The following is a 27,994-nucleotide window of genomic DNA, read 5'->3' as shown; positions in this document are numbered from 1 at the left end:
AAGTGCAAATCAAACACAAATGTCAAATTGTGAAAGCATAAGATCTGTCCTTAAAGAACGGAAGATCAGATCACAACATAATATATGGCACTGAATCTGCAGGAAACATAAAATAACATGAGGGATGTATGGTTTTTCTGTTAGGATGTTTAAAACATGACTTAAAATGCTGAATTAATGATGGATTCTTTTTTTTTCCAAAGGTAGGGGGCAAGACATGCAAGAAATCTTACCATTCTTGTCTGCTCTTCTTAATATCTAAACAAAAAGAGAGACAGATAGAACTGAGTCAATTTTTTCTTTTGTATGGGTTAATAACAAACATGTCTTAGTACATATTTATAGTTTGGGCTCTACATCACATTTTCACAGAGCTGCATAAAATTTTAAAGTTATTAATGTGTCTTCATCCTTCCCTCAGAGTACTGTTTCTTTTTAACTCCTCCCTTGCTGTGAACACTGAAAACCAAGACCATAACAAGAACCAGCTTTATCTTCTAGTTTGTTTATGGATTATAAGGATGATGTTCAGGCACAAAACATGATACCATATGGCTACCATGATACTGGATTCAGGTTTGAGAGAAGAGGCTTAAAGCAGAGCAAGAATGATGGTTGGGATGATGTGCTGAGATCTGAGATGGTGAGAAAGACTCATGGATTGTGTGGGTGGAGGAAGCAAAGGGGTAAGTCAGGAGAGGAGCTGGGTGGAACAAAGGGATCAGACTCAGTGTCACTGCAATGGGGAGTCATCCAGGAAATGCTGCCACAAGTGTAGGCAAGGCAAGAAAGCAAATCTTCCAAATGTAGTTTCTATTGCTGCTGTGAATATCAATGAGGTCTTTCAAAATGGCCACATATATTTTTGAGAGCTGACAGCAATGGAAACATTTTCTGGTTTATTAAAATGTTAGAAGCATTTAAACAGCTTCTCCAGCACATGCCATGACTGCTCTGCTCCTAGAAGTGAAACCAGACAAGATGGATCTGACTGCCAAGCTCTGTTAGAGAAACTTCATGACTGTTTTGTGTAGAGTGGAGCTGGCTGGGAACCAGCAGAGTTGTGACCCACATCCAGGACTTCACAGATGGTGAACTTTGCATTGGACCAAATTTACAGCACATAAAATATGAAATATACTTAGGAAGATGATATTTTCCTTCCTTATTTATCCAAATAAATAATACACACAATTTTCAGTATAAGGATTGGACTTTTGAAGGGATGCAGCAGTGGAGTTTCAATCATATAGAAATGTCCCATAACCATGGGTCAAGAGTGGCAAAGGTTTCTGCTTAAGTAATTTTAAAAATTTATCTAAAATCAATTATTTTATGTATTTATTATTTTTATAATTATTATTTAAAATTTATATTAATTTGTTTTTATTAATTAACCCCCCTGCTCCCAGCCTTAAGGAACATTTAAAATCCTTTAGACACTTGAGAGGGATTTTGACAGAAGACCACAGAAGAGGTTGTTTTAGCAATCATATATCACTCTCATTAGGTTTCTGTCTCTGGAAAGATGTTATTTATAAGAACATTTAGTGACAGGACAGTGGGGAATGATTTCAAACTGAAAGAGAATAGGTTTAGATTAGATGTTAGGAAAAAAATCTTTAATGTATGTGTGCTGAGGCACTGGTTCAGGTGGCCCAGGGAGGCTGTGAATGGCAGGGGTCGAGGCCAGGTTGGATGAATCTCTGAGCAACCTGGTCTAGTGGAAGGTGTCCCTACAAATGGCAGGGGGTTTAGAAGTGGATTACTTTTAAGGTCCTTTCCAACCCATGCCATTTTATTAATCTATAATTCTATTCCTCAGTGGGATCAGGACCTCAGCACCTGCCCTTTCTGTGCAGCCTTACAACAAACCTCTTGCTGCCTGGTCTAATTTAGATGTGTTTATATAGGTGGGGATATTTCACTGAGTAATCTACACACCCCCAAATATCTAAAATATCTGTGACATGAATGTACTCCCACAGCAGGAAGGGCCCCCAGGGTCCAGTCCCTGCTTCAAAGCAGGCATGGCTTGGATTTAAGGTTTTCCTCCAGATATAAGAGGAGAATCACAGAAACAGCCTGCCTCCCTCCTGTTTGTGGGTTTGTGAAAGGTATCTGCTTTCCTACAAATATGAACCTGACACTGGTTTAAGAAAATGCTGAAAATGAAACAAATAATTTTATTTTTAATTATCTTCTCTACTTTAGTGAAATTAAAATTTTTCAGTTTATCAGATAATCTGACCATGTGCAATTTCCTAACCCAGTGTGCTAGGTTAAACTGGGGAGTTGCCTGCATTTAATGTTTTTTTTACTCTTTCCTGGCAACTTAGATTTCTCTTCTGTTTTTGTGATGTATGACTGGAATTCTCCCATTTCTTTTACAAGTGGTATCTCTGAGACAAAACAAAAAAAAAAATCTGCATTTTCAATATATACTTGAATTGATAGAAGTCAATAAAAAGTCTTATTTAAATTACTTCCTGTGGAGGCTAGAGAAATCAGGAGATGAGCAGATGATGTTTGCTTGAAATAATTTGGGGAAAGGTTGGGGAAGCTGAAGTGGGCGTACTAGAGAAAACATCTAGATGAAGAGTCCTTTAATACAGGCTATGCCATTTTCAGCTGGTATTGTGGAATAACACCAATACAAGAGCTGGTCTGAAGCGGATCAGGGTCGGTAGTAGAGTTGGTCTCAAGATTTGTAGGTGTCACCAAGGTCAGGGGATACTTTGAAGATCTTTGGGTGGGAGTTTGCCTTTTACCAGGGTTTGCCTTGGAACAAAGAAATGCTCTGTGCTGTGCAAATTTAGACAAAAAAACTTTACAGCTGCACCTTGCAAGATGCTGAGCCCTTGGTGACAGCACCTCTCAGGGGCTGCATGGCCAGATGCACATCAGGGCACCTCCCTGGGCTTGTCCTCAAAGGGCTGAGGGGCTCAGGATTCTCTGCACATTGACCTTGGGCACCTCAAATTCATCAGGGTCTAAAGGGATGGGAAGAACCTGCATGGTTAGTGAAAAAAAACCAAAAACTTTTATAGGGTGAGAAACACTAGTGAAAAGCAACCCCCTCCCCCGTCCCAATAAAACCAATAAAATTTGAAGCAACTTATTTACAAAGGTGACTATTTAGACTGTTTTCACTTATTTAGAAAGGTGACAGAACCTCTTCTAGTCACCCCAAACACTAACCTGTTCTCCTCACACATGCAGCCATTAGAAGCAAAAGAGGAAGGGGAAAGGGGAAGAGGAAAGGATAAGGGAAAGGGGAAGGGAATGGGAAAGGTCAAGGGAAAGGGAAAGAGGGAAAGAGGGAAAGGGAAAGGGAAAGGGAAAGGGAAAGGGAAAGGGAAAGGGAAAGGGAAAGGGAAAGGGAAAGGGAAAGGAGGAAGATGCACAGTCTCACTGGGCTTCACCCCCTTCTACCGAGGGAGGAGATAACAGCTCAATTGAAAAGAAAAAAAAAAAAGAAAAGAAAAGAAAAAAAGAGAAGAGAAGAGAAGAGAAGAGAAGAGAAGAGAAGAGAAGAGAAGAGAAGAGAAGAGAAGAGAAGAGAAGAGAAGAGAAGAGAAGAGAAGAGAAGAGAAGAGAAGAGAAGAGAAGAGAAGAGAAGAGAAGAAAAGAAGGGGGGAGGGGGAAGTATGGGGAAGAAAAAAGACAAGAGAAAAACGCAAAACATAACAAACCAGGTGCCCCCTCCCCAGACACTCGCAGGTGCCCTGTGCGAAGGATGGGTTCCGTGCCGCGTACTCACATCGCGGAAGATGCGCAGCCCCTCTCCGCCGCCATCCGCCCGCCTCGGAAGCTGCAGCGCCCGCAGAGCCTGCCCGGGGCCGGGGCCGGGGCCGGGGCCGGGGTCCCTGCGGAGGCCGAGCCCGCCCCGCCTGGCCCCGGGAACCCGGCCCAGGCAGGGCCGGAGCAGGGCGGTGCGGGGGACGCACACCCTGCCGCGTCCTTAGGGCGTGCTCTGGCGACACTTGCCTTTTCTCCCTGAAGAAACTTGGGTCTCGCGGTCTGTACGCGCCATCGTTTTGGCTGCCTTCCCTTTCCGCACAGTCACTTTTGGGAGATCTTTCTCAGGAAAGCCACAGGAGCCCATTCCGAAGATGAAGTCCCGGCAGTGCAGGGGGGTGGTGGGGCGGCTCTGTGCTTCCACGCTGCGGTGCGGAGACCGCCAACAGCTGCGCTCTACAAAAGCGCTCGGGCTTGATAATAAGATGCTGCTTGAATATAATATATCCCTCAGAGTGACCTGGCCAAAAATCAGGGGCTGCAGGGACGCGGAGCGCTGGAGCTCCTGCGAGGAAGCAAGCGGGGAGCTGCGGGATGGGGCAGGAGCGGGCTCGGTGGGGCGAGGGCAGGAGAGGAAGCGGGTCCCGGGCAGAGGCAGAAGGAAAGCGGTTCTGAAGGGAGCTCCCTCCGAGCTATTTCAGACCCGTGCCAAGAAGTTATAGCATGGACATCGTGTAACAGGGGCTGTGACTCTGTGCTCCCACCACACACCACGAGCAGATGGCATTGCAATTATACATCGCGTGTTACAACAGTGTTATAGATTATATACTACAGTTAGTGATTACTATATATGATACTATGCTTCTTAACAAATATTAGAGTGAAGTTTTTATTTAAAACACCTTCATGGATAAAAAGCCTCAGTCCTGGTGTGACTTGAAAGTTTCTGCTTCTCTCACCTCCCTTTCCACATTTCAGAGGAAAACCTGTGAAATGGAAGAGAGAATGTCCGATTGGAAAGACAGGGCATTTCACAGGGTGAACAAATTTTATCTCAATTCATAAAGATGGCTTGAAAAAGAGATGGAAAGATCATCTCAGGCTATTTTTGCTTTTTAATAATACTGAAAGGCTTTTATTTAATCTGATTTTTATGATGGAAGCATGGAAATATATTTTTTTCCAGAGAGAGGAAAGAAGAATAAATTGCAAAGGTTGTCTCAAGAGCCAGGAGGGTGAGTGGAAATAAGAACAAGTTTCTTTAGAATATAGAGAGGCTTGGTTTTGTTGACTTTTATAGCAACAACATTAATAATTTACATATTGAACTTTCTTGACTAATTTCTATCTTGGTATAAAAAGACCTTTGATGAAGACCCAGTATCTTTCCTTTTTGATTAGCCTTAACATTCACCAAGAATATTTTGTTTGTCTAGAGAAATCTTCCTTCAAATTGTAAAAAAAAAATATTGTGCCATCTTGATATTTTTAGGGTAAAAATTAAAACATAAGAATCAAAAATGCTTCATAGGACTTTTATTATATGAGAAAGTTGTGAGTAGAGAATATGTGAAACTCACTGATGATAGTTTTTGTACCACTTTAAAATTACCTGGAGCAATATCTCATTTTAATGCCACGAGCAGAACCAGAGCTCTGAATTTTACTCAGTTCCATACTTATTCAATGATCTCCTTCTGTCTCTGAGCAAGAAGACTTGAGGAGAAGTGAATGCAGCTGTGTGGTGCCCTGTGATGTGGCAGTACAGGTACTGCCTCACTGGAAGGATGATGGCTTTGTGACCTGCCCAGGTGAGGTTAGCAAAGGTCAGCACTCAGTGACATACTCTCCTCTGCAGCCACAGACCTATGCTGCTCACCATCTATTATAAGAAATAAAAGTTGTTTCATATGTTTCTGAGGATAAAACCTAAAAAAGCTTGTTTTTTTCTTGCTGTGTGTCAAATCATTCAACCTTTATTTAGAAACCAGCTACTTTACCAACATCTTCGCTCATGTGAAATGAAGTGGTCAGCCAGTGTGTAATGATTTTGCCCTTTAATTTGGGAAAAACAAAAAAATTAAAGCTGGCAGCAAGAGCTACCTTCCATTTATTGTGCAGTGGACTGTGATGCGCAACAGCCATCGATGTTGAGATAGATAAACAGCAAAACTTCCTTTTTACCAAGGAAATGCAAACTGTCCAAGTGTCTAATCAAGTTACTAAACCACTCCATGGTTCCACACTCTATGTGTGTGGCCTCTAACTGACAGGAAAAACACTATGTAATGCTTATGTCAAAATATTGGTTGGATATGAGCCAGCAATGTGGCCAATGGCATCCTGGCCTGCATTAGGAATTGTGTGGCCAGCAGGAGCAGGGAGCTCATTCTTCCCCTCTACTCGGCGCTGGTGAGACCACATCTTGAGTGCTGTGTCCAGTTCTGGGCCCCTCAGTTTAGGAAGGACGTTGAGATGCTTGAGCGCGTCCGGAGGAGGGCAACGAGGCTGGTGAGGGGCTTGGAACACAAGCCCTGTGAGCAATGTTTGAAGGAGCTGGGGTTGTTTAGCCTGGAGAAGAGGAGGCTTAGAGGTGACCTTATTGCTCTCTACAACTTCCTGAAGGGAGGTTGTAGACAGGTGAGGATCAGTCCCTCACCAGACAGTAACTGACAGAACAAGAGGACACAGTCTCAAGATATGTCAGGGAAGGTACAGGTTGGATATTAGGAAAAAAAATTTCACTGAAAGAATAATAAAGTACTGGAATTGTCTTCCCAGGGAGGTGGTAGAATCACCATCTCTGGATGTGGTTAAAAAAAGACTGGATGTGGCACTTGGTGCTATAGTCTAGTTGAGGTGTTAAGGCATAGGTTGGACTCGATGATCTTAGAGGTCCCTTCCAACCTCATTATTCTGTGATTCTGTGATTCTGTGATATAACCTTTCCAGCAGAACAACAGTACTATTTGCACTTGGCTAAGGGAATGGATCTGCTTTATGGTCTTTTTTCTTCGCTGCAGGAGCTGACTGGTATGTGTCCAAAGGGCTGAGTCAGTATTATACAGAGGCCCCTTCAGCTTTCAAAACCTGTTGTTTTGTCATGGTTTGACCATCTGGTCTGGTGCTCTGTAGGCCAACCCCAAACCAGACTCTGGTTTGGGTACTCAAATGCTGTCCCTGTATTTGCTCCCTCATAACTTTTCTTGGTCATAAAGTAAAACCAGAGAAAATTCAGATTTAGTATGTTTGTTGCCGTGGCTTCTAATACTAAGCAGAAACAGAGGAAGCAAGAGGCCCCCCTTCTTTTCCTTCACTTTGTGTCTCACACATGGACTAATCTGACCCAAGGAAGGACCCAGTATCTTTACAGCTTGGTGTTCCTAGGAATTGGACTCTGATGATGAAAAAGTAAGTCCTCCTCTATAACATATGGTAACTGTGCCAGTGATAGCAAGGGTAGATGCACAAAATCTCAGAAGGAGTGTTGGTGTGCCTGGAGAATCATTAGGTCAGCCACCTATACAGGAGTGTGTGGCTAGGTATAGTTCATCAGATGAAAATCACCTCAAGGTTCCCAGCTCTGGGAGTTCACTTTACCCTCATCAGGATCCCTCCCGGGATAAGGCCTGGGTCTGCTCCCATGACTCCTCCTTTCCCTCTGGTCCCATGTCCACTTGGTGGTGGAAAGGAAAACCAGACAAAGGCAGTACCGAAGCCACAGGGCAGTTCAATGGCAAGCCAGTGCAACAACAGAGATGAACACCAGTAGGTGAGCCTGAATGGAGTCTGCATGGATTGGAGCCTGCATGGATTGGAGCTCTTTCCTAAACCACCAGGAGAATAAATATAACGTAAAGGGTTGTGAGAAACTGATATGTTAGAGGTTAATGACTCAAAATAATGGGCCATTTGTGAAGGCTGCAGGGTGCTTTATTGAGGCCAGGTTTGCACCCCTGGCCAAGGAGAGGAGGCACTCAGCAGCAGTTGTGGCTCATGTTGAGAAAAAGCCTGCTGTGAGACTGGATGGATAAGGCAGATATTTACTCATGAGATCTAAGAAAAAGAATTAAGGAGAGGATCAAAGCATAAGGGTCAGAAGCAAAACAATGTGAAGCACAGTGAAAAATTCGTACTTTTATTCTTTGTATTTGCAACATTCCCCCACACACACAAAATAAAGGTAGACGAAAACGGCTATTGTTAGTCTGCAGCTAAAATGATTTCATAATGTCCTTGTTCTGGCCAGGACAGGGTTAATTTTTTGCAGCAGCTGGGCGGGGGCATGGCTGGGGCATTGAGGTTATTCTGAACCACCCTCTTGTCATTGCTGGGGGCAGGGGAAAGGGACACTTTTTCAGGGAGAAGGGATTCATTTCAATGGAGAAAACGCAGTGTTTTCTGTTATTGGGTTTTTTTCCCCCCATGTGAGTAATTTCTTTTCTTATAACCTCTGTCATTAGTATTGTTGCTGTTACTGCTCATTTTCTTATCTCATTTCTTTTTCCAGTAAATTGTTCTAACCTTAACCCATGATCTTTGCTTTTTGTGCCTCCAACTCTCAATGCCATCCCAGTGAATCAGGAAGAGGAAGGGAGGAAGGGCAAAGGGGAGCAGGTCTGTGTGGCTTTGGAGAGTCTCAGAGGGGACAGTGAATTGGAAGTACTGTTTCTAAACTACGACATATATTTAATCCAAACCCGAAGAAGTTCAGTTCACAGTACCTGTCAGGCTCAGGTATAAGCAATGGTCCTGAGCAGTCCATACACCCCTGCTTAGTTTCCCCTAGGAGGGGGGTTCATAAGGTTATTAGTATTGCAAAAGTCACTAATTGTTTTGCATTAGTCACTAATTGTTTATCAAGCCTGGAAGAACAGTTTCCCACACAGCTGAAGATGGGAATGAGGCTCCCCCAAAGAGTTAACTCCAGTCTTAAGGGTCCTGGTCTTTAAGAGCTCTGAAGAAGCCTTTGACTACAGAGTACTTTTAGGAGTCTGGTTAATTTATTCGAAGTCTTGAGGCTAGTTGGAGTGTGTAAGTAACTACAGTTTCTTCCGTGTGTGTGTGCCCTCCTGCCAAATGGTAACCCATATGTAACATATTTTTTTACCGTGGCTGCCACTGAGAAAAATGCCAAAGGCGTTGTGCCTCACTCCTGGGCTGGAAATGAGCACATATACACTTATAATAGTACAGCAATCTGGGAGAGTGTCTGGGACCTGTGACATGGAGTCATGGTTTTGATTTTGGCAAAAACTCCATGCCTGAGCTCTGCTTTAGGTGCCCAAATATTTTACTACGTGTAGGCCATTGTCCTTCCTGTTCAACTGGGATTTAATTACATGAATCCAATAAAAAGATCATGGATTTGATAAGATTATCTCAAACTCATTTTTGTGTCTGGATTTGAGATTATTTTTTAAGAAAAACTGTATTATTCCAATGGTGTTTTGAACTGAAGAATTTTCTCCCTACCTTTCTCAGGCTGATCCTCAGATATATATCTCCCATGAAACAGTACCTCATGTGATGATTCCAGCTCTTTTCTTTGCTTTTCAGTTGAAAACCCCTGTCAGTTGTTGAAATTCTGCTGTCTGAAACGACCTCCTGGCTTACACCAATTCAGTGATTTCATCTCTTGCAGCCATGCTGACAGCTCAGAATATGCAGGCAAAGCCCTCTCCCCAGCCGGGCAGTGCTCACAGCCTAGTGTTACATCTCCTGCTGCTTCTTACCTCAAGGAAAGCAAAGGGCCCTTCAAGGCCTTTTTGATTGATGTTTTGATCATATTGCTACAACTGTAGATGAGACTCTGTTTTGCTTCCAGTGGATCATTGAGGGGAACTGAATTCTTGCAGAAAGAGCAAACAGGGCATCCTCTAGCAATTTTATATTGCCAGAGAATTCAGTGCCAAGTACTGTCTGCTCTCCAGCTGTTATCATGCTCAGTCCTAGACTAAGGAGAATAATGCAAATAAATGTAAAAACAAAAGGGAGAGATGTGATTTTATCTGCTCTTGATTTTAACAATAATTAATACAATTAATAGTTAAATATTTAATATAAGATTTGATAGATGTCTAATTGAAGTAAAGAATCACTTCTGCTATTTGACAGAACCAAAAGCCTTAATCCAAATAGAGCATAGCTTAAGAGAAATTTCCATCCAAATTCAACTCTGTATGAGAAACTGGAATAATTTCTGGTAACGAATGTCAAAGTTTTGGCTTGCTTCTGAACATTGTGCTTCTTTGGAGATTCTACCTAAAATACTCCCAGAGAATTTCTACTTACAGATGGGATTTGAGATGGAGTATAACAGTATGTGATTTGGACAGATATATCCCACTAATCCCATTATCCTGGTGCCAGACTTGTGGGCCTGGTTCAATGCCCCAGTGCTAGCCCAACCCAAAAACAACCAGGTTAATTCCTAGCCATATTCTGTAGGGTCCATTTAGTAGCACTGGTACACCTAGGAACCCCTGGATCCACAAATTATCTGCAAGCAGAGAATGCACCTTGTCCCATCATCCTTGTCAGTAATGACGATGTTATGTAGTACCGGTCCCAGAATCAGTCCCTGCGCCGCCCCACCTTAGTGACTGGCGTCCAGCGGGCCTGGAGAGGCTAAAAGAGCTGTGACTGTTCAGCCTGGAGAAGACATTTACCTATAAATGGGGGCAGGAAAACAAAACTCTACAGATATGTATATGATTTCAGAATATGGTCACTACCTGCAGCACAAACAGGGAACTGTAAACAAGATTTTAGGATGTGTATTCTCTACAAATCCAAAACACAATCATCAAAGGATGCAATAAACAACAGGGACATTGTATGTGTTTCACTGCAAGAGGTTTTTTTTAACTTTTAGAGACTGATTGTACAAATCACTTACTTACTAGGATATTCCTTATAAATATTACCCCAGGCATAGCAAGAACAGTCTGCCATAAAGGGACCTCCCAAAATCCCTGTCATTTATGAAAATTATTGACAAACATGGCAGCACATAGATGGAAAGTAAATATTTTTATTGCAGATGTTCCTAGAAATCTTAACCGTGGAATATCAGTCTGTTATGCTTGATGCTTAACAGCTGCAAGACAAATGGCAAAACTCACTGGTGAATAATGTAAATCACATAATTTTTGTTAAAAGGTCCATAACAGAGATGTAATGAAATTCCTCCTCCCTGAGTAGTTTTTGATATACATCTGCTTCTCTTTACCTCAGATAATGTCCTCAGTAGTTAAGGGATAATAAAAGCAAATATCCTGAAGACATTATACCTATAATGTCCAGTCCCTGTGACATGCTTTCACAGCAGTGAATCTGAAACCTATAAATCCATATCACTAACTTTATTGTATCATAGAGTGCATTCATTGCCTTATGGTTGTGTCATAAAAAGGCTATTTTCAAAAGGTCATCAGTATGTGACATCTGATTAGGGATTGTTCTCAAACTCTTTTGGCATTCAGAAATTGAAAATGGTTGCAAATGGAATTGTCCATAGGAGAGACAGGCTTTGTTGGTATTAAAGAATTTTAAGAAAATTAAGCTTAAGAAAATAGATCAATCAAAAGCCACTCTATAATGATTGTACCATTTGACTGAAAAGAATCTAAAATCACAAGATTCTGTTAGATCTCAAACAAAACTGATTACCTTGTTCAAAGTAATTTTTGCTTTCAGTTATTTCATTCTAAATATATGAACAGTTTTTTTACTGTAAATAAAAGATTTCAGTGTTGTTGTTGTTTATAGGCTCACAGAACACCATCTTTCATGTATAAATGAGAGTTTTTTCACCAAAGTAGGACATTTTTTGCTCCACTCCAACTCCAAATTGATATTATACTGTATCCTAATTTTTATTTCAAATCTGTTCATGCTGGGCTGCCTTATGCAGTTCTATATAGCTACTACATCTGTGCCATCTTGTGGTCTGCACAAAGCTTGTAATGATTTTTACTTTGAGAATTAATCAGAAGTGCAACAGCTTGTCCTCAGCCACAGCCAAGGGGGGATGGCTCAAATGGCACCTCCCTAAGCAGTGGTCCAATTCCTCTGCTAAGGAGAGGATGCTTCACAGACAGACAGAAACATACCCAAAACACTCTTTCAGGTCTGCAGGCTACTGGTTGGCAGGCACAGAGAGCAAGGCATGTCAGGATGTCATTGTGGTAATGTCCAGAGATCTTTTCATCTTCAAATTGCATTCATTTCCTACCTAGAGTTTCAATAACTCATAACAAAAGAATATGTAACATTTCCTGTAAGATCCTTCATTTTTTTCCAACACAGAGGATTTATAACCAACCCTCTGCCATTGCAATTCAGCTTCATCTGTGGATCTGAATGCTGGGTGAAGTTCCTTATTGTGGATTTGCTGCTCTTCTTGCCAGTCTTTTTGTTCTTTGCTTTTAGGAGCAGGAGCAGATGGGTCCAAAAAGGGCCAGATAGATATGATTCCAGTTTCACTTATAAACCCAGAGCTGAGGAATTGCTTGCTCTGATGTAGGTCTGGCCTTTTAATCCCATCATTAGCATACTGCTTTGAGAGCAGACTCCCCCACTGAGAGATGAAGTGGTTTTACTTAACTGCCATGAGATTTGGTATCCATTTGGCATCTGTATGTCCATCTGCAGACTAGGAATGCCTTTTGACTACTCATGTTTTCTTTTTCCTGATGTAGGATAGTGGTGCTCCAGGTGGCACTTCCATATTTTTAGTAGCTGCTGTCCTAAAATGGCATACCTCTTTTTTTCCCTTTACTGAGAGACAACCTGGTAGTTATTCTCCCCCCTATTTTCCAGACTAAACGTATTAATGGCCAGGTTATTTCCATGTCTTGCTGTGTCAGCTAAAAGTCCTTTTCCTTCCCTGAGGTTTGGTCTTGATAGCTTTACAGAGAATAATTGTTTTTTCTTTCAGCTTTGATTCTGCTGAGCTAATTAAGTTAAACTTTTAAATGTTTCTCTCATTAAGAGAAGCTGTCAATTCCCTCATCATGTCTGCTTCTGTGTACTGGTACTCCTTTGCTTTTCTTTTTCAAAGCAAGGGACAAGGGTTTTATGCCACCTTTCAGAAAGAGCTCACCAGGAAAATGTCATTAATATGTCCTGACCTCTTTGCTAAAATTAGTGCAGAATCACAGAATGGGTCACGTTGGAAGAGACCACAGTGGGTCATCTGGTCCAACCTCCCTGCTTAAGCAGGGTCATCCCAGAGCACACGGCACAGGATTGTGTCCAGATGGTTCTTGAATATCTCCAGTGAGGGAGGCTCCACCACCTCTCTGGGCAATCTGTTCCAGTGAAAGGTCACCTGCATATTATAGAATTTCTTCTTCATACTCAGGTGGAACTTCCTGTGCATCATTTTCTGCCTGCTAATTCTTGTGCCCTTGCTTGGCCCCACTCAAAAGAGCCTGGCTCCATCCTCTTGACATCCTCCCTTTAGATACTGACAGACATTGATGAGGTCCCCTCTCAGGTGTCTCTTCTCAAGGCTGAACAGGCCCAACTCTCTCAGCCTTTCCTCATAAGTGAGGTGCTCCCATTCCCTCATCATCTTCATTCTCTGCTGGACCTGCTCCAGGAGCTCAGACAATACTTTCTAGATACCTTTGTTTCTTTGAAAATAGATCCCTGGTTCATCATCTCCTCAAATCATCCACTTGCAGTCTGCAACACAAATCTCATTGCAGGTCCAAGGGGCAGTATCTTACAACATATTTGATGAAAGATCATCACATTACTTTGACTTCATGCCCTAAAGTTCCCTAGAGCCTCCTGAATGATATTGCAGCCTTCTGCTTTGTCACCTTATGCCACTATCAATTAAAAGTAACAAAGTAGGGATGAAAACTCTCTTTCTGTGTTTATTGTTTATTTCTGCTCAGCACAAGAACTTGCATTCTTAATGAGTTCACTGATGAGCTGGCAGTGCTGTCAATTGGACTTGAGTCCAGAAGATTTTGTGGTGTTTGTGCAGCCCTGAAAACTCTTCTGAAAGTGTCCATGCTGAAGGGAAGTGGGAGGCATCCCCTTCCCTGCACTTGCTGAGCACTGAAGCCCTCCCTGGAGCATACACTTGCAGCCCAGGGGAGGATTTGCCCTGGAGGAAGGAAGGGAACTGCCTTGTAATACTGGCTCCCACTGGCTGAGTAATGCAGCTCAGGGTCCAGAGCAGCACTGCATTCATTTGCTGTGCACCCCTGGAGCACCTGGTAGGAAAATCCCTTAGGAACATATCGGGTTGAGGGAGGAATAACAGTGTAAGTGCTGTTACAGAAAATTACTAACCAACCCCAAACCCACATAACCTCCTTCCAGCATAGTAATTTTCTTTTCAATAGAATCAGTTTGTCATCTGTCTTGTTCCAAACTTCACTCATTTTTCCATTTCTCTTGTGAGTTCCTTTACCATTTATCTAGCAGATATGGTCCCAAGTGACAGCATATTAAATGCTTTCCTGAAGTTCAGATAGATGAGATCTGCATTTTCTATTCATATCTCTCAGCACATCAAAGAAGCTTGGTCTGGCATGTTCTACCATTGGTAAACACAAGCTGCCTTTGATGTCATTTTCTATTAACTTCTGTGAGCCAAAATTTTAAGAGATGTGCAGTGTTTCTAATCAGAAATCAGAGTTCCCACGAGTCTCATTTTTTATTTTTATTTTTGTTCCCTTCACAGTTGCTTATACATTCATGAGTAGCAATGCAAGTGTAAATAAGTGTACTTATCATGTTCCTGAAAAGCGGGAGATTAACAGCTGAGATTGCTGAACTCCATTAATCTACAGATCAGGTGCAGCACAAGCTACAGCCTTCAGAAATGCTGCTTCTCTGGAGAAGTCAGGACAGGAATAGCTCATGCAAAGGGTCCAGAACTAGGGCTCTCCCCTGCCCAGCTGGATGACTTGGGCACAGCCATGGGCTCTCCTCTGCCCACAGGGGCAAGTGCTCTGCACACATCTCCTACAATGGAGTCAGAACAGCACATGGCTCTAAGGTTTTTATTTTCAGTAGCTGACTCTTGTCTTAGCAGATCCATGACTCTTGTCATGGATCTGGTATTTTTCTCTTCTCATCTGGTGAAATTTTGCTGTAAAAAGCATACAAAATCCTAAAGGTTTTCACCTTTTAGCAAAATTACCCAGGCTGCAGGCATGCTCTGGTTTCCCCTTTGAACACAAATCTGCCAGGAGACAAACACTCTTCCTTCATTTTAGATTTTATTTTTTACACTACAGCCTAATACTATGTAACCAAAAACTTTAGGTCATTTTTTCCAGTGTCTCTGAATTAAAGTGCTAGAACAATATATTTTCAGCAAACATGCCTTCTGATGGCTCTAAACCAGAATTAGTTGAATAGAATAATAATATTTGAATAATCTTTCCAACTTTTCACATTAAAATATTTGCTCAGAACTAAAAAAATAAATAATCAAATGTTTTTGTGAATAATGATTTGACAGAAGTTTTAAAACATTAAAACGACATTGACAAATACTTTACCTTAACGTGTAAAAGGGACAGAAAATATATGTTACCTTTTTTTTAGAAAACAGAGTTCATAAAACTATTATTTATATTTTTGAGAATAAATATGATGCCTATATTAATTTTAACTCATTTTAAACTTATCACATTTAGATAAAAATCAAAATTGTCACATGATGAAACAGCATGAAGGTGGTTTGAATAACATTCTTCAATAACATTCTTCTTTGTTTTATTTGCTTTGTCATTGCCAGTGAGTTTCTGACATGGAATACTTCGGAAATTCTGAATCTTGCCTAGCAAGTCATTAAAACAAGAGATTTAAAGCTGTGCAAAGCTAGTCTCCTATTTCCCTCTGCACGACATTCAGCAATTTTTTTTAGTCTTTAGAAAGCTGCAGTGCATGGGAAGAGGTTTACCAGTCACATCTGGTCCCCATCTTATCCTTTCCCTCCATTTTGTATTTCAATTCCTAAAATTCAAAGGCTGTGAACAGGTTAAATGAGAGCAGCAGAAATAAAATGCATACATGTACAAACTCCATCTGCACAAAGAGCATTGCCCACACTAAGCCTTTCTCATGGATAAGAATTTGGGAATTAACAAGGGTTAGTAGTATTTATCATGTATTTGATTAAACCATGGAAGCTATTAACAGGATGATGACCAAAGATACCTACTAATGGGCTATCAATTTCTGCAAACCACAAATTAAAGCAAGGAAAGTGCTTACAGAGAGAGAGAGACATGGGCAGTGTTTGCAGAAGCTGGCATGGTCTGTTGATCACTCCTGTCTGCTGAATAGCACTCTGCATTTAACTGCAGCATCTTTAATAACTCAAAGCTCTTAGCTCCCAATTCTGTTTCTTAAGGTAGAATGTGATTTATTTTCACAAGAAATTACTAGGAGGGAGCTTTAATTTTGATGAATATAAGAAGAAATCCTGTGGTGGATACAATGAATAAAAAATTAAAAATATGGCAAATTTAATAATTTCCCCATTTGTCTTTGATTTGTGAATATGATTATTCTTAGGCAATTCCAGTTTCTTGACTAAGCAAGGATTTAAAGTCTGAAACCTTTGTAGAGAGAAGAATGTTAATGGAGATATGTAGCAGCTGTATTTTCCCCCTTCTATTATTATTTTTGTAAATATTCACAGGAACCCAGCTGAGGTCTCTTTTATCGCTAAGAGACAAGATCCTTGTAGCCCCAGGGTCTTGGTCCAGAGGAGTCTCTCCCTTCAGTTGCCTCTGCAGTCATGTTATTCCCATGCCAGCTTCCTTCCCACAAACCTTCTTGCTTTGCACTTTGCAAAGCATTGGATGGTCCATCCTGGTCCTGGCTATCCTGCCTACATGCTCAGCAAACATAAATGGGGAACAGGAGTCTGCCTGGGAGGTTGCATGTACTAGAGGAAAATCAATGCTGAATTTAAGGATAGCTGGTGGGTGAATTACATAAATTCTCCCTTCCTGTTTTGTAGCTCACACTCAAACAGTGTGCACTCCTCTCCTAGCTTTTTGCACGTGGCAATAAAGTGGATATTTATGACAGGGTCCTTGTCTCTCAGCATAGCCATAATTAACAGCTAAGATTTACCAGCCTTACTTGCTTTGTGTTGCCAGCAATGAGGAACACAAGGCAGTTAGACAGTAAACAGAAGTATTTATCAGAGGGATCTCACTTGAAAAGGAAGCAAGTTATGTGTAAGACACTTCAAAGACACTAAAGCAGCCCTTAGTAAAAGAACATTACCACAGCCCCCTGCAGCCTGGGAATAACTCCTCTGCCAGCTCTGGACTATCTGGAGCAAGGCAAAGGTGCATCTGCAGAAGACCGAGGACCTGGAGAGGCTGTAACCAAATCTTACTTGTCTCACTGACCTGGTGAGGCTCCTGAGCTGCACAGAGTTTGTGCACCATCTTCTCCTCCCAAATGGGCAATATTTGCTACATAGGTGACATCTGCCCAGAATGTGCTGGTCACCTCAGCCCCTGCTGCTTCTCACGCTGTCCTTTGGGGGAAAGCCACACTGCCACGCTGCCACGCAGCCACGCTGCACACTGTCTAATTAAATCTCCTTGCCAAAGGTCAGATTTTCATAAGTGTGCTCAGTAATAAAAGTCACTAATCTCTGGCAAATAAGCCTTGATTCTCATATTGGTATTTGTTTTACATTTTTTTCTCTGTCCTTCAGAATGTTTGTTGCTTTTAGACTGAACCAAAACCAGCCTGACAAATATTTGTCAGTAGTTACCCCTGACAGTTTCCCACTCACAAATCTTTTGCTTCAACTCCCTTTGGCCCTGCTGTGTCCTGCCTCTCTTGCAAGCTGAGCATTATTTCTTAGTTCTTTTCTTTGTATTTGTGAAAATGGGCTTCCAGCTAAAGCAAATCTCCATCCCCTTCAATTGTAAAAGCAGGCAGGGAAATTACACAACAGGTCTGCAATGCGAATCCATCCTCCCTCTAATTCCCTATTAACCTCAAGAGAACCAATTAATTTTTTTACCATGCTTCAAGTACATCCATTCTTTGGAAAGCTTTTTCTTGTTAATTGCGATACTGTCTATGTATTTTTCAACTTCAGGCCTTACTCCTCCCTCCTAATTTTTTTAGATAAGCTTCTTTTCCTAATCTACCCATTTCACCCTGATCACCTATTTAAAAGCAGAAGGGCCTCATTTAGCCAGCATTCACTTCCAATATGAAAAACTAGATTAAAGCTGGGATGTGTTGTAGGTTTAAAACATTCAACAGTACAGTTTGGTATCAATATTTAACTCTTAGACAACCTTTCATCTGTAAAATACATCGAGCTGCAATGTCTGTCTTGTAATACACTTCTGTACTGACAGATGGAGTAAGAGACTCATGCCTAGAAACTCTGGTAGTGATAGTGGTGCAAGTGTCTGTCCAGCATTTGTATATTTGTGTCAGATGAACAGAGTATAGAAAACAAAGTATAAAGTTAAAAAGGTAAGAAATTTATCCTTTGGGAAATGAAGCTTCATTAAAAACTGAACTATCTGAAAATGCATTGCTTTTCATGAAATTCTGTGATGAAAACAATTGAAAAGCATTTTAACAATGTCAGTGTGATTAATTTGGATTCTTTTCAGAATAAATTGTTTCATGATTGAAACTCAAACCTCTTTACTCATTAATTATCTTAGGGTAATGCATTTCAAATTTCCTGAAACAGCACCTCCTCTAGAAACTGTCTTTTAATAAACTATAAAAAGTTGATTTTGTTCTCATTCAGAATGAGCACAACTTTCAAGGAGTCAGAACTTCCTTACAAATTCTAATTGGAATGATGTTATAACAAAAGTAATTTGAGAGTCTCAGTGGATATGATAGGAAAATTTAGAAATTAATCCCAAGGATTACGAATTAGTACCTACATGCTCCCATCACTTCTGCACATGTAAAATTTTGGGGGAAAGGTAGTGTTATGTTTTTTGTTCTGTGTCTTTCCAGAAGAAAAGCCAAGTGCTCTTGATCTCTCTCTCTCTCTTGCTGATGTCTTAATACTGATGTCCGTCTAGATCTATATTATTGTAAATGCTGAGTGAACCTGACCGTGTTGTCATATGTTTAATGCTGGTGACCTTCAGGCCACATCAAAGAAATGTGGTGCTGTAAAATGCTAAATAGGTACCACTGGAATACATTACTGGGACACACATCAGAGCTAAGTAGTTCATTATTAATCTTACAACCCACGGGTTGCTTCTGTCATTTATATTGCCACCAGTCAAAACTTCTGCACCGGGAAATCTGCTGATTCTGGGAACTTTACTAGTAGGTCATGGACACTGGCTAGTTCTGCTGCCTATACAGTTTTAACAAATGAGGTTAAAGCTTTGCTTTGTTTCCAAAATAAGCAAATTCAAGCAAACCTTTAGACAAGAAGGGTATGATTAGTTGCTGATGATACTTGCACAAATTTCAGTTGTGTTAGCACATGTCCATTTATACTACAGCCACAGGTACAGACAATTACCTTTAAATTATCAAGATGGTAACTGCTTATTCATTATCACTATATATAAATTAACACTATTAGTGGGAACTGAGTTCTCCTTATTGGAGATTTTCTCTCTCTTTAACTCAGTGATATTTTCCTTCTGCTCACTTTACTGAGAAGTAACTCACATGAGGAAACAACAGTATAATGGAGAGTACTGCCAAGTGAAATTTTCCCAAGCCAGCCAAATGATTTGGCAGCTGTACTGGTTTCAGTCAGACTTATAGGTCTAAATGTAAGTTTTTTGCTTTGGTTTTGTACTTCAGAAATAGGAATCAGAGGTATTCTTGGTGCTTATGAAGTGGGTTCCACAAATAAACTCTTCCTTCTCTTTTCCTCTTCTTCCTTCCCCCTTCTTTTCCCAGGTTCCACTGACAAGTGCTTTGTCTACCTAGAAAATACTAGAAGAAGATTAACCTAACTAGTACTAATTAACAGCTCCATCTTTAGTTTGAAGGATGAAAGTGGTTCTTGATTGGGTAAGGAAGTGAATATGAAGAAAGATCATTGCATACAGAAGACAGGGTCTGAGGTTGGAACGGGGAGAACCTCTACACAGGTACAAAATGGCTGCATATGCTGGTTTGGAAAAGTTAGCTTCACAACTAGAGGGATGGGATTTCAATTCATCAGCAAAACCCCTTGGAGTTAAGTCATTGCATTTTTGAAATACTGAAATTTAGCAGAGGATGAGTTTGACAGCTGTAGAAACTTAAAAGAATAAAAGAATTTATACTTCCTTGTTGTACAGACAATTTTGCCATCAAAGCAGGCAAGAGATTTTTATTCCTCTTTTCACTTTGCTTTTGTGTGTATTTTGCAGGAACTACAGTTTAAAGTCTCTCAAACTGTCCATCAACACTGAAAAAAAACCCCATGGATTGGATGGTTTGGCAGAGGTTCTGAAAAAAAAAAAACATCAGTGGAAAGGAATTTGATGCACATTTGTTGGCATAACAGTGAATATGAACAGAACTATGCATAGAAATATCTTCTGTGAGCAGGGAAACAGCATTAAGACACTCTGTTTCCACTTCATACTTACTCAGGGGCAAAATTACAGAAATATTCATTTTCTCCCTTACTGAGGATATGACCAGGGTGCAGCAATCCTCACCTTTTGGCACTCTGGTGAGACATGTTCTTCCAATCTTTTCTGACTGAGCAGCTCCTGAATTCTCTCATGTTTGTGGGCCCAAAATTCTGATCTCTTGTAGGCTTCAGGTGTACTTAGAAATTATAAACACATTATAAATACATGCTGAATATTCTGAGTATTTCTCAATAGAGAAAAGCCTACTCTCTTGTCTTTTTCTCCATGGCTTCCCTTTCCAATGCCCTCTAGCAGAAAGAATAAAGCCTAATAATTTATTTTGGCAGGCAGCAAAGGGAACATTCCGGGTGCTGAATAACCTGAACTAATCAGATTATTTTAAATATAAATGGCAAGAGAATCTAGATAAAACACAAGCATTTCTTTTATTGGAGAGCTGTATTTGCACTGCTCTTAGGCTCTCCAGCTCTAAGTATTCTTGTTGCCTTTTCCTTCAGTCCCTCGTCCTCAAGCTGGCTGTATAAAGCTATATAGCCTATACAAAGCTATAATTCTGCTAAATTAGATCTACTTAGAGGGGGTAAACTTGCTAAGAAGTATCTAGAGATGGGCAAAAGACTGATAGTTTTTATCAAGGTCTCACTGATGGCTATGTCTGCTCACCATGGCCAAAATCTCTCTGGGTAATGCAATTAGAGTTGCTAATTCCTGAGGTTTTCTCAAGAGGGAACCTGGCCTAATTCGGGAACTGATGGAGCTCCACCCACAGAGCCAAGTGGGAGGGAGTCTCACCTGCTGCAGTGTGTGCATCCACCCAACTGCCTGCCTGAAACCAGCAGAGAGCTGGTCACATGCAGGGTACTGTAATCTGTGCAATTTGCACTCCTTTCTCTGGAGTTATTCACATTTTCCTTCTCCTGAGCTAAGGGAAATCACAATGGATATCTTTTCAGTCTCAGAAGAGATTCCCACTGCCATGTTGCCGGGCTGTGGCAGTTCCATAAAGGATAAGTATTTGACAGGATCCTGGGCTCATATTGTATACAATACAGATAAAAGCAACAATTTATTATAAAGGGCAAAGATTAATAATATGCTCTCTAGGAAAATCTGATTGTTGTGCTGGTATTCTGAACATGAGATGAGGAGAGATGATATGCATTTTTGCGGGGTCATGATGGCCATAAACAGATTATTTTCACTTTGAATCTCTCCTAAAAGATACATGGCATCTTTAGATTGGCTGACATGTAACATTTTTAAAGGAGCTATTGCATGCTGAAGAAAGCTGCCAAAGAGATGGCCTTCAAATATATCTTTAGATTTTTGTCCAATTGTTAAACAAGTGTTTTTCCAGAAGCTGGCCTGTGCTAGCCACCTAATAAATGCTCAGGAAGTAAAAAAAAAGAAGAATTTTCTGGTTTATTTTTAACCCTTCTCACTCCTTAATTAAAATCTTAATGATGATACAGTCCTTATTTTCTTTTTTTTTTCTTTTTTTTTTTTTTTTTTTTTTTTTTTTACTTTTTGGTTACCTAGGCCGAAAAATGAAGTCTGAAGTAAACACAAGAAATAATCCTTTTGTGGCAGCTCCCCCTTCCTGAAGCTGCATAACCAGTACAGGCTCTCTTGCACATATTAGTTTTGGTCTGCTCTGCACTTAAACAGGACTGTTTAGTTCAGTTCAGAAGCCTGATGAGATTATTTCCTTTACAGGGGGTTCTTCTGTCTAAAAGTCATGCTCATTCTTTTAATTTTGAATTGTGTTGCTGCAGAAATATAGGAAATAAAAAATAACTACTGTGGAAGAAACATTAACTATGCTAGTACAGTGTATTAATTTAATTCCATAAAATTTGAAAATGGAGGATCATGTTTATGTGATAATCTGTATGTTAAAGGAGAGGACTTAATGAGGTTCTGTCTGTATATGTCAACAGTGGGGAAGAGCCAAAAAATTTACCCATGTCCTGAGTTCCCCTAAAAGCAAAGGTCTGTTAGAGACAGGCTGCTTGGCTTCCCTCAGTGTGGCTTTCTCCTAATGCTCACACATGTGTTGCTCCTCCCCTCCCCTCCGCTCCTCTCCTCTCCGCTATGGTTTCCTCTTGCTTGAGCTCTGAGAAAGAAGAAATCTCTTGGCTGTATAGTTTGTCCCCCCAGATGACCACATTTTCCTAATTTTGCCCTCACGGTAAAGCAGCGATGCTGTTGCAGACTACAAAGTGGAGATTTCTTGCAGATCCATGTGCTGCACCACCAGCATTTCACACCGGCACAGCAATTCCATCACTCTCCCCCAAGACAGCAGGCACAGCAGACCCTGTCACCACACTGATCATGTCCTTCCTGTTGTGTTGCTTTGAAATCACAGCTTCCCTCTTCAACTTTGCTTCCAAACCACAGAGACGGTAACAGTCTTTGGGAGGGCAGGAAACATGGGGAAATATTCTGGGGCTTTTTATGTGCACTTTGCTCTGAACTAAATAAAGAGGAACAGTTCATAGTCCACTCAGCTGTGCTATACATGCACCACCAGCCACAGGTAACCTAGTCTAGACTCATCTAAACAAACTACTTCAAACCAGCTGGTTTTATGTTAACAAAAGGGAATACAGGCTACATATGTGAATCTACTTTCTTAAGAGCTCTGGGTGAACTGTGAATCCCACAGCTGTTTCCAGGCGTGGCAAGCACAGCCTTTTCACATTCCCAAAGAAAAGAGAGCTTCCTGTGCTCTGAAAATAACCTCATCAAAATTGTGCACATCAAAGCATATCATAAAGATATTGGGTGCTTTTGCTAGAAAAAAAGGAAAAATAGAACACTTCTCTTTAAAGCTCTCCTTTTGCTGAAGTTTCTCTCTGAAGTGTGCTTCCTTGGGACATGTCATTATTTCCCACCATCAATCAATCATACTCGCCAGTGAATCAGCTCATCCACTCATCTTCACCTCCCTGCAATTTCCCAATGAGGTTAGAAACAGCAAATTGCTGTAATTTTAAGTAATAAACCCCAACCTTTTTATGACCTGGCTGTTGCTTATTTTTCTCTAGTGGATACCAATAAAATAGAAAGAGCTCCCTTGAGCATCACATCTGAGAAGCTGGAATGCTTTTAAGTGCAACAGGTTAGGAGAGATCTTTAGAGATAATCTCCAGTACTCTCTAAAATTAACTCCTTGGGGAAATCCTAAATAATTCTTCATAATTAGAAACCTTGTAATTGGATGCAGCAGAGTTACAACTACTTTATCACCTCTGTTGTTGAAGCAGCCTTCTCTTACACTGAAGGCTAAGTAAGCCTGGCTGCTTCTGTGTCTCCTCTTCTGGTCATGCAAAATCTCTGATGTCAAGGAAGATAATTTCTTCTATAGCTATTGTAATGCCCTATTGAATCAGATCATGTTTTCAGCTATGTAAGTACTTGTATAGAATTTTATTAATCTCCCCTCTCCAGTTTGTTACCTGTTTAGAGAATTAGTTCCTAACAAGGGGACAACACCATTAAGGAGGAGGCAGGGAGGGGAGACAGGTAACATGGCCCTTTACCTTCTCCTGTCCATCCTTTAGCCTCTTCCAGTGTGCACATGGATTCAGACACACTGTGTGAAGCCCCACACGCAACACACAGATAAGGGTTGGATCCAGCCCTGTTTGTGTTTGCTGTCCACTGGTGACATTCTGTGATCATGGTATATGTACTGTACCAGAAAACACTGTGAGAAATGTGTAGCAGGGAAATGAGTGAGAAATGCATTCAGAGTAAAAATATATTGAGTAAATATTTTATGTATGTTATTTGAAAGATACACAGTGCAAATAAAGTCTTCTGAGAACATGAAGAACGTATATGGGAGTAGTCATTGTGGGTTTGCCAAAGGAAAATCCTGCCTGAGCAACTTGATTACCTTGAACAGACTCAATTTCTAATTTCTGAGATAAAGGAATAACAAAGGTGGGAAAGGGCTGCTTAAACTTAAATAAGGAAAATGCTAATTAAAAATCAAGACTATAAAAAATAAATGCTTTGTGGATTCCAAATGTCAGTGCAATGAATTATTCCTCAATTTGGTGTGTCTCTAAAGGGTAAGTTTGCAAAAAAGCTTCCTTGTATCTATTGGGAAGCTACTGGGATTGACTTTATCACTACAAACTAAGTTTATCATCAGTTGTCTTAATTCTGAAGCAATCCCCAAAGGTATTGCCTAAGAAATGTAATCTGCCTTCTGCCCAGCAATTTTTGGTCAAAGGGACAAGTGGAGGAGTAGTGACCAATGAAGTAACATGAAGCATCAGGGTGGAAAGTTTAAAGTGCATAACAAATTTTAAAGAAAGGAGCAACTAGGAAACAATAGGGTGACATCATAAAGACTAAAGGTGTTACAGAGACCCAAGATACAAAATTTTTGACACACAAATTTCTCTCAACAGAAACTCAACATCTCACATGCAGTTTTCTTGCCAATTTTTTGATTTCTTTAAGGAACAGGAAGGAAGGAAGTTTGGAAGGAAGGAAGTTAGAAAAGAAAAGAAAAGAAAGAAAAGAAAAGAAAAAGAAAAGAAAAGAAAGAAAAGAAAAGAAAGAAAAGAAAAGAAAAGAAAAGAAAAGAAAAGAAGTTATTGCAAAACAAATCAATCACAAAAACATGAAAACTTCAAATAACTTTTTAATGCTATGGATTCAAATAAGAATGATATGATCCTTTTTTACACTTGTCAACCTCTGTTAGCATATTAACCATGCATAAGCAAGACGAGTATTTTGTGTTTATAACACAATTTTCCTGGAATTAGCAAATTAAATTACATTGCTGTCATAGTTTAAGCCCATCTGGAAATCAGGCACCATGCAGCTGCTCACTCAAAGCCCCTTCTCTCCCTCCCAGCCCAGTGGAATGGGAAGGAGAATCAAAGTAAAACTTGCAGGTTACAATAAGAACAGTTTACTAATCAAAACCAAAGTAAAACACAGTAATAATGGTAAATGATAATAATAATGACAATAAAAAGGGAAGAACAAATGATGCACAATACAATTGCTCACCATCCACTGACTGATGCCAGGTCCCCCTTCCCAAACCCTGACTGGCTCCCCCTCTGTGTAACTCCCCCAGTTTATATACTGGCATGATGCTGTGTGGTGTGGAATATCCCTTTGGCCAGTTCAGATCACCTGGCTATGCTCCTTCCCATTTTCTTTTGCCTACCTCCTCTCTGGCAGAGCATGAAACAAAAAACCCAAAAAACCAAAAGAACCCAACCCAACCAACTAAAAATAACCCCACAAACCAACCCTAACAGTCTTCCCCCCCAAAAAACAAGAACAAAAAAAAAAAAAAAAAAAAAAAAACCACAAAAAAACAAAAAAAAAACCAAAACGTCAGTATGTTATCAACACCATTCTCATTCCAAATCCAAAACACAGCACTGTAACAGATTCTGAAAAGAAATTAACTCTATCCCAGCTAAAACCAGGACAGTTACCTTTATTGAAGCGAGTCTTCACAGTTTGGGATCTCTGCAAATTTGATGTTAGTGCTCCTCAGGGCGGTAGAGGTTCTTGGGGACAGCAGGTGCAGTTTGTCCATGGATTCAGACTAGAGGTAATTTACATCTCTGTCATTACTGGTGTGCATGTCTATCCTTCAAGGTGATCTAGAAGGAAATTCCTAACATCTTATTTTGTGGGGACATAAAGGCAGCTCTCTTTTGGCACCTTAGGTCAAGGTATGTGATACAGAAAAAAGCCTGTAGCTTCACAGGTCAAGGAAAAAGGCACCATAGCCTTTTTCTTACGATTGCAATAAGTCATTGAGGAATGGAAAGGCTCATACAGAGGTGCCATGGTCATGCCAGATTGTTGCTCCAGCCATATTAATTCCTACAGATCATATAGTGTGTCATATAGAGATTATGTGTGATATAGAGATTATCATCAAAGTACATGTCTTAGGTGTACTTGGTTGCTCTTTGTACTGAAGGATAACATTAGCATCACACACTGTAACTGCTTGCTCAAGTTATGACATGTCAAACACAACTCCAAATGATTTTTGTCTTTTTTTTCCTTGCCAAATAATTATTTTATGGAAGTTTTTGTGCACTGTATAGGGGGTGAGATAGAATTGACACTTTAAAATGCATGCATTTCATAGCAAAATTTTCAATGTTTTTGTATGTATTTTTTCAATATTTTTGTATGTCTTGCTAGATGTGAGACTAATCTGGAAGAACTTGATACCTAAAGAAAAAAATTAGGAATACTTCATTAAGGCAATTTTTTGCTGGAGTGATATGGAGTTTCATTCAAAACTCATTAAAAATTCTGCATAATAACTCTTCAATATTTCCTTTGCTCTTAAATGATCCCTGTATTATTTGACAACTATCAATAACACACATGAAGAAGAATTAAACTATTTTTTTTTTAATAGCTGATTAGGTTATCCAGTTTCCAGTAAGGAATACTATGGTGCTGCTGCTGTAAGGACAAGAATGGCATCTCAGCTGGTCCTGGATTAGGACTGGTGCCTGATGCCCACCTGACAGTAAAGTGATAAAGCAGCAACAGCTGATGAGGGGGGTGAAGAAGGTAATTTGAAGAGCTCTACATGCCTGAAGCAACTGGTGTAACTGCTTGATAACACACACCTGCTACTCCATGGCTGTAGGCAGAATGCCAGGAAGGAGGCAGAGGAGGAAGGGAAACGGTGGTGAACCTCTCACTGTTATTGACTGGAAACAGAATAAAGGGTGATAAGTGTTACCCCTGGGTCAATCCAGAATGACAAAGCAAACAGTTTTCTAAATATGGAGCAGTATAAGGTGTCTATATATTAAAAAAAAAAAATTATTAAGGAATACAAACAACACTGAAAGAGTGATTTCAGAATACATCAATAAAATTGCTAAAAACATGAAGAAAAATTTGGGAACTCTTCCTGTTCAACAAACTAACTTTAAAAATCCCCTTCACATCTTTTAAGATACCAAAAAAAAAAAAAAAAAAAAAAAAAAAAAAAGGACTCACAAAAATAGACGTGTCTAATAGGAAAAAATAACTGGTTTTTATCCTAGTTTTGGTACTAGTTCCCTGTATTTAACCCTTTCGTTTTATTTCTGATCACAAGAAATGTGAAGAAAGAAAACACTGTTCAGAGGTTTTATAAAGATAGTTGGTTCAATGTTGTAGAAAGCTTTTAAGGCGCTCTTTCAATGAAGAAGAAATTCTCTGGTTAAGTGAGGACTTCTACAAATAGCATCAAGCCTGCCAAGATTTGAGTGGCTCAAGATTTTAATCAAATTTTGCAATTTGATATTTAGTTGTTACCCAGTAGCTCTAGCTGAACAATTATGATTAAGCAGTTGCATTGTCAATGTTGTATACTTTGTTTTAAGAAAAAAGGAAGACAATCCCAAGGTGAATGGGCTGTCTGGATGAGAGCCACCAGGAGTGAAGTGAGCAGAACTCAGCAGTAACTGGGGGAAAGGCAATTCTGGCAGTGGCAGATTGTGGCCATTGACTCACTGACCACCTATGTAAAGCAGACTCCAGATTCAACTGGAGGGAGGAACTGCACATGCAGACTAATTAGCATGAGGAGCAAGAGATACAACTAATAGGAATTCGAGTACTAA

At 40.3% G+C, this 27,994-nt stretch overlaps 2 protein-coding genes across 2 annotated transcripts in view; one reads left to right on the top strand and one right to left on the bottom strand.

The window, feature by feature from the left end:
* Positions 1-3,018, bottom strand: part of NECAB1 (N-terminal EF-hand calcium binding protein 1) — a 51,182-nt gene extending 48,164 nt beyond the window's left edge. The window contains 2 exon segments of the mRNA XM_053942715.1: positions 234-258; positions 2,968-3,018. Of these exon segments, the coding sequence (XP_053798690.1) occupies positions 234-258; positions 2,968-3,018 (76 nt within the window).
* A 1,097-nt stretch (positions 3,019-4,115) lies between these two features.
* Positions 4,116-27,994, top strand: part of TMEM64 (transmembrane protein 64) — a 44,032-nt gene continuing 20,153 nt past the window's right edge. The window contains 1 exon segment of the mRNA XM_053942583.1: positions 4,116-4,409. Within this exon segment, the coding sequence (XP_053798558.1) occupies positions 4,116-4,409 (294 nt within the window).

This window comes from Vidua chalybeata, chromosome 1 (genome assembly GCF_026979565.1).
Source record: "Vidua chalybeata isolate OUT-0048 chromosome 1, bVidCha1 merged haplotype, whole genome shotgun sequence".
Lineage (NCBI taxonomy): Eukaryota > Metazoa > Chordata > Aves > Passeriformes > Viduidae > Vidua > Vidua chalybeata.
This window is presented reverse-complemented; position numbering and strand designations above follow the sequence as displayed.